Source organism: Gossypium arboreum, chromosome 9 (genome assembly GCF_025698485.1).
Source record: "Gossypium arboreum isolate Shixiya-1 chromosome 9, ASM2569848v2, whole genome shotgun sequence".
Classification (NCBI taxonomy): Eukaryota; Viridiplantae; Streptophyta; class Magnoliopsida; order Malvales; family Malvaceae; genus Gossypium; species Gossypium arboreum.
Window position 1 is genome coordinate 84,896,924 of NC_069078.1, and position 10,279 is coordinate 84,907,202.

General features: G+C 33.7%; 1 protein-coding gene across 2 annotated transcripts; it reads right to left on the reverse strand.

Moving 5' to 3' along the window:
• Nucleotides 1-19: 19 nt before the first annotated feature.
• LOC108457197 (uncharacterized) lies at nt 20-9,030 on the reverse strand. 2 transcript variants are annotated; one of them, XR_001867063.2, is made up of 11 exons: nt 8,735-9,030; nt 6,663-7,657; nt 5,714-6,374; nt 5,531-5,617; nt 3,553-3,624; nt 3,265-3,462; nt 3,095-3,186; nt 1,839-1,938; nt 1,398-1,496; nt 1,137-1,274; nt 20-612 (listed from the first exon to the last, which is right to left on the reverse strand). XR_001867063.2 is itself a non-coding variant. In XM_017756108.2 (11 exons), exons 2-10 carry the CDS (start codon nt 7,652-7,654, stop codon nt 1,212-1,214), a joined length of 2,364 nt encoding a protein of 787 aa, XP_017611597.1. In that variant the 5' UTR covers nt 7,655-7,657; nt 8,735-9,029; the 3' UTR covers nt 20-612; nt 1,210-1,211. The 2 variants fall into 2 exon arrangements, 1 of the variants encoding a protein (XP_017611597.1); XM_017756108.2 differs by having other exon boundaries at nt 1,210-1,274; nt 8,735-9,029.
• Nucleotides 9,031-10,279: the final 1,249 nt, after the last annotated feature.

The window sequence follows — 10,279 nt, forward strand, 5'->3', positions numbered from 1 at the left end:
TCGTTTAGTTAACCCTATATTCATATCCAACATCGAATAACTTATTTATTTAATATACAAATATTTCAACTTTTAAATACATAAAAGGACCTTCTCGTTAATTCAAATAAAATACCATATTTACTCATAAATAGTTATGTAAACCCTTAAGCTCTCAACATCATTTGTATGAATCACCAACCAACAAAGGCTGTCTCTATGCCCTCCTCGAGACTAATGAAAAATCAACACCCCGAGAATACAATACTCAACCTGTTGAGGATTTGAACCCCTCAACAAGTTTTAACACGTAAAACTAACCGATTCCTCAACACACGTATTTCCATAAATATATTCTTTCGGAAATTGGAGGCAAGGGAGTAACATGAACGATTCTAGTGCAAATCTCAGTGAAGAGACCTCTAAATGAAGCATTTATAAGGGCTTTGACAGGTGAAAAATGTTTTCGATGGGGAGTTCATCATTTTCCAACTAAATAAAATTTAAAAACGTTTCAACAAAAACAACGAGTTGCATGCCAATGCCATGGCCCTACAACTTTACACTGCAGATTTCAAAGCCTGTCTGCTGCTCACTTCATTCTCTGTTGCTTAACCATTGTATCACTCAAATCTGCAGGCAACAGACAAAATCATAACATCAAAACACAAATTTAACCAACGGTTCATCAATATCATCTCTTTGCGGACACCAGAACCAGAGGCAACTTCTTCAGCATTCAAATGAAGTTGAGGAATTAACATTAAGGTTTAAATAAGAAAAACCTATGTTTGCAAGCTACTTAGATTCGGCTCACGAAAAAAAATACATCTAATGTCTCGATCATTGTCAAGTTGAACTTGAACTATTGAACAAGCTTAATTCCAAGTACCTTAATGCTTGACAGGAGAAATACATAAAACCTAATCAAAATTTTCTTCTTCTAATTAATATTGAAAAATCTCAATAAGAACTTGAACTTAAGTTTTGAGATTAAGCAGAAATAATGAAGTTTAGAGTTGAGCAAGAAAATCAAGCTCATTTTTTATCAGATAAACAGACCTAAGTGAGCCATACTGAACAAGCTTGAGCTTTAAAACTTGACTAAACTAACTAGTCATGATAATGTCCAAGAAGTCTATTAAAAAGATGTTTACCTATCACAGATATATATTTGCTTAAGATTTTTTTTATTGTCATACAAAACAACTGATCTGCTGGTATGCTCACATTCAATTTATAGATGACTTGCAAACCGGGCATGAAGTTTTCCGACTCAGCCATGGATCGATACACTGAAACATGAGAAAAAAGAGAAAAAAACATTGAACTCATCAACATTCTCGTGTAAGCAACGTCAATGAAATCAATTGCAGAAAGAAAAAACGAAGTGGCATAGCCAAGATAAAATGGCTTACATCCTTGTGAAATTTATGTAGACAAGGAAGATGGCGAATGGTTTCTCCATTTGCGGGGGTTTCAAGGCATATCGCACAAACTTCCTCAAAGTTATCAGTCTGCAGTGATAAAAAAATTCAAAACAATAATTCACAATTATGATCAGGAGAGTGAAGCAAAAGCAATGGATAGTATATTTGCACTGATGAAGAAACAACTGGACGTCAAACCAGTATAATCTTTGTCATCGGTTTTATACTGGTCAAACTGGTTTTCTTCTGTTTCATTGAATCCTTGTTTCTTGGGATATGCCAGACCAAATGGGTTCATTGTTTCCCGATTGAACCAGTCTGACCGACCAGTCAGGCCTGGTTTTTTCATGACTAATTTGCAAGCATGTAGATGAGGGTATAAAAGAAAATCTATATGGTGTCTTTTTTTCACATGACCAAGAAATTTACCTGCACTTTGGAGAGTGGTAAACTGTTAATTCGGTGAAGAGATGCACCAGTATGTTGATGATTATTATCATCAAGGGTCAGAAACCTTTCATAATCTCCACTGCAAGAATATCAAAAGGTGACAAGACATAATAACTTCAAGTACCACTTGTAATCCAAATATAGGAAATTTTAAATAGAACATGAAGCCAAATAGAAATATGAAAAGCAGAAATAAAAAGGAAAAATTACAGATGGTAAACATTAAATATTTAAGTTAAAAGCTACAGAGATTATTAGTCATTCTCGACCTATACTAGATACTCCTACCAGCACAAATAACATGCCATTCCACAAATTTTCATCATCTTAATTTTTCTTCAATTAAAAACTGCAATATGATAAATTTGTGCTAGTTGTGAAATTAGGTGGTCTATGTATGACAATAAAGAAGCTTGGATGAAAAATATAAACAGTAGACTTTGACGTGTTGAAAAACTGATTGAAAAGGATAAATTGGGCATGTTAAAATCACCTTATAGAAAGGTTTGTGAACCATTTTAGGACGCTATAACCTAATTAATTTGTAAAATATACTAGGTTTGCTAATTACCACAAGTTTAGATAATGTCAACCCAAGATGCATGATAAATAGTTGGTCTCTCTCAAAAATATATATATAAATTAGCCAGGCTGTGACATTATCCAGAGCTGATCTTACCATAGTTGGCACCAATTCTGTTGTTGTGGACGCTGCAGTATTTTTAGTTGTTTCTAGTGGAGGTAGTTTTCGGTATGCAGTAGGATTCTTGGAATAAAAGTTCTCTGTAGAATTTTATTTAGAAAAAATATTTTGGTAGGACTTTATTTAGTTTGATATGACTTTCCTTAATGAGTGTACAAACCCTACAAGAGATATGGGGCTCTCTTTAACGAATCCTAAGGTTTCATGCTCCCTTTGATGAGTATGAATTATTAACCAAAATAGGTTGTTACAGAAATCGAAAAATAAAGGGAAGAAATTGATCATGAATTCCCTTTAATGAGTCTATAACGTGACTCTATTTGTGTATTAACATCTGTGTATAGTAACTGAACATTTCTGCATAAAGTGCAAACCCTCAAGATTGAAATTGCTTTTCACAGCCCAAGGGCCAAGACACTTGTAATTGCAACCAAAACATGGCCTCACTGTAACCTCTAAATAAATTGTCTATCAAATTGAAAGATGCAATCATATGGCAACACAGATCCAGTTAATAGAAGAAAAATCTTACTTGTTAAAATCATTGTGAACTCGGAAGATGTGACCAGCAATGTCATCATCATCTCCAATAGCAGCCTCCATGGCTTCCAATATATCAAGTCGCTGTATCAGAAAGCCCTAAATCAGTTTTTGTTGAAAGTAAAGAAATACTGGATGGGACAAAAAGGGGGGGAATTTTACCATATCCAAATCCATGTCCAAAGGAAAGTGAAAATTCCTTGCCCTAGATGATACTGCTCGACTTTGACTCAAAACCCGATTCCTCAACCGCGGCACTCTAGCAGAACTAGGAAAACGAGCCCGTACTCCTCTCCTATTTGAAGAATTCTGAGAAGTCCGCAATGGTGACCGAGTATGCGACTGCCTTGTTGACCCTCTCTGCATAAGCAAAGAATAATGTTACAGGAGGAACTTACACAAATTCTAAAGGAAAGGGACTCCAGCAGAAGTAGGAGAACGAGCCCATACTCCTCTCCTATTTGAAGAATTCTGAGAAGTCCGCACTGAAGACTGAGTACGGGATTGCCGTGTTGGGCCTCTCTGCATTAGAAGCAAAGAATAATACATGAGGAACTTATACAAATTCAAAAGAAAAGCATCAAGTTCATATGGTTGAAGAGAGAATAAAAACAATCAAGTACCAAAAAGAAAAATGATCCAAATAGGATTAGCCAATACATTTCTTTTATGTTAAAAAAGTAAAAACCTTGATTGGATATAGTACTATGTATCATGATAGTACCGTCTGATAAATACAAATATACATCCTACAATTAAAGGCCTTTCCACTGAATCAAATAGCATGAATGAAATATAGTTTCTCCTCTCTTCAGTGAGCAAGATTAGCACCAATCAAACAGTATAATTAAGTCATTTGACCCAGCAACAACAGGAAAGAGAGTACTCATAAAGTTGGACCTCTACCTTCTTTGATAACAACCAAAACAGTTAAAGCATCTAAATACCGATTCAGTGAGGATGGTTCCTAAAGTTTTATGCAAGCTCTTTCATAATGAAATTATTTATTTCACATTAACTAGGGTTTCCATAGAGATAGAATAGTCAAAGAAGGGATATTGGAGTCAAAGTAAGTTAAAAACTTCTTGAAATTAAACCAATAACGATCACAGCATCAATATCATTCTGAGATCAGAAAAATATAATTTTCCATATTAAACTTGAAAAAGAAGAGCCTCTCAATTGAAAGAAAAAAGAGAAAAAAGATAAGAGAGGGATGATGATAAAAACATCCTGTTAGCAATGTCAGGAAACAATAACTTTCAACATTAAACAAGAAACAAAGGGACAAACAACTAAACAGGAACCAACCAAAATGATTGGCATACACAAGAATAATGTGTTTATACTAAAATAGAAAAGATAACAAGATTAATTATCGATGTCAAAGAAAGAATTTTAATAATGCCAACAAGTGCTTGAGTCTCCACATGCAAACAATTATTTGTGACACGTCAAAATAAAATTATTTATTTTAAGATAACCCCCGGAGTATGCATGAAGATTAGGCAGTAAAGGGAGACCAATTGCAAACCAAATAATAGCATACATGTATCCTGCACATGCCCAAAGCTGAAAAGTATTGGTCACTCTTAAAGGTTTACAATATTTGGTACTTGAATGGCCATATAAATAGAGACCTACATCCTCTAAAGTTTGTCTCACTAATTCCTTCAATTAGTAGTATCTCATCAAAGAGTCTTGATAAAGCTTATTACATAGTCCCCGTTTTTGGGATATGGTAGCATGACACAGCTCGATAAAAGCTAGCTTGTCTAGATTTGCAGGTGGTGGGTTCTCATACCCCTTTTACAAAAACATTAAGGTATTTTTATCAGAGGTGCCAAGACTAAAAGCAAATATAGCACTCAGCTTCAAAACCTTTTTAGGTCCAATGACCAAGCTAGACCGGGCGGGTAGCCCTCCACACTTCCCATCGATACTCTCTATCCCTCACAAACCCAGGATTTGGTTCCAAGTCTTCAGGTACAACCGAATTTACCGCCTTAGCTAGCCATACTAGATTTTGGAGACAACTAAAATACATGTGTTCACAAGCTAAAAAAAAATTCAAATCAAGCTCAGATCAGTTACCAATCAAATTCTGAATATACTCTCAAGCCTTTTAGTCACAATCAAATATGAAAAAAAAATTAAATAATGAGGAAAAACAAAACCCTTTACTTACCTCAAGGTTGTTGTATAACCCTGCTCATTTACCATGCGGAGGGGCAAAATCACTAAAACCAAGTCTCTTCTACTTTTAAGATCAGAGATCCGTGCCCCTTGTATGGCATGTTTCCAGTAGTTTAAACACAAATTTAGCAGCTATCTTACACCATTGTTCATAAAATATCTAATGATGCAGTCATTCATGACACTCTGAGGTAATCATCAATTAAAGAAAAAAAACTTGAAGTTTTCTCACCTGCTGAGTCTCATGGATGCTACGATTAGAAGGACTTGGGAATGTATCTTCCTCCTGCTGAAGAGCCCTCGCAATGTTTTCATCAATCTGTAGAAAGATTCGTAAACATTTAAAAGTTGCTAATAGAAATAAACAAGTTATCATTAATTAGGGAGAAAGGTGTTAAATAAAAACAGAGCCAACCTCATTGTTGCCATATATTGAGACCTCATGATATAATTGTTCTTGGAGTTCACGGGCCAATATTTCATCTGCTTCAACTTGTCTTGCCCTAGCCTCTGATTCCTCGTCATTCACACAGTCTCCATGATTGGCATCCACATTTGTCCCTCTCATTTCAGATAACTCATCAAGATCAGAAACATTCAGATGGCGCCCAGTATTGATTCTAGATGACCCTAAACTAGATGATCCACAAGATGAGCCGCGAAACACAATGTCTGTGTCATTAGGAATGACCCTAGAGCTTTCACCACTATTTCCTGAGGATAATACATGTTTCGTTTGCCTTTTAGACAGCAGATTTTCTGCATGAGAAGGTTCACTTTTTTGGTTGAATTTAGAGAAGATCACAGGAGCTGTTTCAGTTGCATCACAATTTTCCAGACAACCAGATGGAATCTTGTTGCTTCCTCTACTAGCATCGTTTCTTTTTACAACTTTATTTTCATTTTGTTGACTCACGTGGCATCCAACATTTTTAAATCTGCTGAAACAATGTGAAGCTGCATGCTCTGCATTCTTTGAACGGTTGTGTGCGCTTCTCCAACCACCTTTTTCCTCAAAGCATTCATCTCTAATCGAATCACCATTAGTACCAATAGCTTCTCCATTGTTCACAGCACTGCAGCAGGTAAACCGCATGTTTTAGTCATACAGACCCTTCTAGTCTAGAATTATGGAATAAACAGAAGTTAGTCTTCCAGAATTATCTTGACATAAACATGAAGCTTTAAAAAATGCTATATTGTCCTTTTATCACAGGCTATTCAAAGCTTCTGGCAGGAATTGCAGCCATCTCTTTGACAAACATTTAATACAGGAAATGAAACCAATAAACATAAAAAGAAAGCAGCGTACAGACAATAGGCAAAGAAATCTAAGTAGTGAAGAACACAACTTAAAATTTTACCTGCCAGATAAACTAATACAATTAATATCCTGATCCATAGATACACGAGGATGGGCAACACCTTTTCCTTTCCCATAATTATTATCTCCAGCAATTATCTCACTAATGTCCATACAAGGATTATTGCTAGCCGCATTCCCAAAATTTTGTTCAGATTTAAAGCTGTTTTGGGATTGTTCATTGAATTGTTTAGCCCTGATAGCTATATTCTGGGGAGAGATGCAGCCATTTCGAACCAATCTTCTTTTTGCAGTTGCTCTTGGTGAGACAACATTTTGGTATGCAGGCAATTGCTTGTCCAATCTAAGAGGGGAACCACAAGAGAGATCCACCCCTTTTGCATGATCAGTAACTGAACCAACACCTTCAAATCCAATGTCATTTATTTTTTCTTTTCCCTTGAAGTTATTTCTGGATGTTGCAGAATTGCTTGAAGAATTATATATGTAAGAACCACCATTTCTTGGTATGTTGCCTTCATTTTTTCCTCCTGCTGAGCAATTTTCTGATCCACCTTGCGGAAATTCCATTTCAGGTTTATGCATATTCCGCCCAGTTAAATTTACCATAGCATGATCTTTTCCAGATCCAGATGATTTAGATGGCAACTTAGAGAAAGGAGCTTTTCCTATATCCATGTATTGCTCTCTAATGGAATTCCTGCTTCTCTCCATTGTTGTTTTTCGGGATAGAGGAGCATTTTCTCGAGCTTTCTCCATTGGGGATAAAACAATTGTGTTTTTTCGATGTTCAGTTTCATCAAACCCACCGGAAAGTTTTTGAGGGTGTCTATAACGTTTTCTGTTCTGCCCATTTTCAGCAGCCACTCTATCTCTGCCCCTTAGCCTATCCAAAGATGCACTATTAGAACCTCCCACATGATCAGCTACATATAAATTGCCAACACGATGAACTCCATGCATTCTCCGTGAAGATAACCTATCAGGAGTGTCGGGTATGTCCACTAATGAATCAATGTCCATGTCCTCCATTTTCTGCAACAAATTAAACATAGGAATCAGGCCCTGACTTCACATGAAGCTTCAATTACAAAAGTATGATTTTCATGCAAAAAATTTCCTATCCAAAGGTGTTTAGCAACATTATACTCCAAATTAAATTATCAGCACCGGAAAACTCACCCTTTTATGACAATAATTTAAGGCAATGTAACCCCCAACCAAGCAAATTAACACCTTACTTCCCTAAATTTCTCTTTAGACCTTCCTTAGAATATTATTTAGCCCCTAAGCAACTGTGTTACTCAAACTCAAATGTGAGCATCATGTATGAGTATGAGTCCAACACAAGAGTTCTCAATTTTTTCCAAGTTTTTCAGTGTAATCGAAGGGTCCTTAGAGAGTCATATCCTCATATCCATATCAAGATATGCACCAGACACAAATATTGAAAATAAGTAACTAAAAGGAAAGGATGAGCCCAAACAACATAGAGAGAAAGTAGGACATTAAAATTGTTTCTGTTGACAAATAATGCAACAACAATAAATAAGAAACAGAAAGTAAAGAGTAAATGCTCATAAAATATACCACTAATAGAAGGAAAACTCAACCATTTCCACTACAACTTTGAACATTCTAAACATCCACATGCCAAGCAAAACTCACCCATGTGACGTTTATTATGAACTGAATAAAAAAAGAATATCAAACTTGCTGGGTAAAAGATCACAATGCCTAAAGCAACAACGAATTTCGACCTAGCAAAACGAAAATTCTCAATTATTATATGCAGGCAAACTGTTTCAAATAGTGGCTTTATTATTAGGAAATAAAAAATAAAAAAACTATATCAAATTCTAATCCCAATAATATACACTACTAATTCTCCAGAATTACCAGATACTAATAAAACAAAAAAAATCTATGTACAAACAAATAAAGTAATCATACCAAAATCAAAATAAAAAAATTATATATTTGTAGAATTGAGAGTAATAGCTTTTAAGTTTACATATTCAGCAAATAAATATAATAATAGATGATCAAAACGGCAAAAAGTGAATAAACAAATTGACATTAAAAATACAAAAAATTAAGAAAAATCGTTACCAGATTTTATTTCCGCTGTTGGTGATGATAGGGATCGCGGAAAAGGAACGAAAATTCCAGGAAAAAAAGAAACAACTTTGAATACTTCAAATCCCTAAGGAGACAATGCCATCAACTCATCTCAGACTCACCTTAAGATTTTACGATTTTGGTTTTGTTTGTCTCTTTCAATTTCTTCAGGGTCGGCAATTCGGATAACCTGTTCCGGGTCGGATCTAGGTTTTCCCTTTAGTTATCAAACTGACCTCACAAACACCATTTATTAAACGAATTTTAAATAATTAATTGATGGATAATTTACTCTTCGATTTTTATATTTTTTTTATCAACTTTATTTTTATTTTTGGTTAAATTTCATTATTAATCTTTCAAAAATATTTAAATTATTTTTAGAGAGAGTTTGGTTCACTGAATCTTATATTACATTCCGTAATAAAATTATAGGAATGTAGCATTACTGATAGAATATAAGATTGTTTTGTTTAATTTATTTAGCTAGAATGTAAGATTCAAGTGTTTGGTTGATAGTATATAAGATCACTTAAAACACATTTTGCTCAATTGTTTTAGAATTATTTTTTACAAGTTTAGTTCATTTAATATTTTTATCTCAAATTTCATAAAATTATGATAAAATTATTACAAATCTTATTTTTTTATTACAATTTTATATTGATAAGTAAATATATAGGGCTGAAATAAATTTATAAATCATAACTATAATAATTCATGAAAAAGTGATCGCAACACCAACCATAATTATATTTATAGTTATAATTGATACATTAATAAATAATTTATTAAAGAAAATATAATAATTATAATTGTAATGCGTGATATCTACTAATTCAAGATCAAGATAGATAATTATTTTAATTAATCTTAAATTTTATTCAAGAAAAAAGTTTAAATTAATAGAATAATAAAAACAAATGGTAATTTGTCCAATTTTTAAGATTACGCCTATAATCTAAGATTATCTAAGGAATTGGTCGTGATGAGATTACACTCTATATTACGGGATGGTCACAACGTGAGTTTATAGGATGAATGGAATGTTTAATCCAAACACCATAATCTCATTCCAAAATATAACGTTACAGGTTGTAATGTTACATTTGTCGAATCAAATGATTTTAGCATAATAATCCACATATATTTCATACTAACATGAAATTATTTTATCTCATATGTTATGTCAACAAAAAATTTTAAAATTATAAAAAATCGAATTTGAGAAAAGTTATAGCAAATTCATAAAAATTCAAAAAACTAATATGAAGTATGGTAAGACCTTAACTACAGCTTCCTTATGCAATTAACTATGTGTACAATTATTTGATTTATAAAAAATCATTTTTTTGTTTATTCAGCCATTAAATTAATGATATTTTACTAACGAGTCATTTTATAATAGAGATGTTCATGGGTTGAGTCAGTTTCTAACAAAATTTCAAGATCATTTGATAGGTTCAAGTTTGCCCTGACCTGAAAAATGTGTTTAAAATTTTAGTCAAGCCCGGACTGGACAAAAATTCTAAAATT

Coding starts and splice junctions, on each gene's coding strand:
- LOC108457197 (XM_017756108.2), bottom strand. CDS start 7,654: ATGGAGGACATGGACATTGATTCATTAGTGGACATACCCGACACTCCT. Junction 1,939..3,094: donor GTTCACAATGATTTTAACAA/GTAAGATTTTTC, acceptor ATATTCTTGCAG/TGGAGATTATGAAAGGTTTC. Junction 1,275..1,397: donor TACATAAATTTCACAAGGAT/GTAAGCCATTTT, acceptor CTCATGTTTCAG/TGTATCGATCCATGGCTGAG.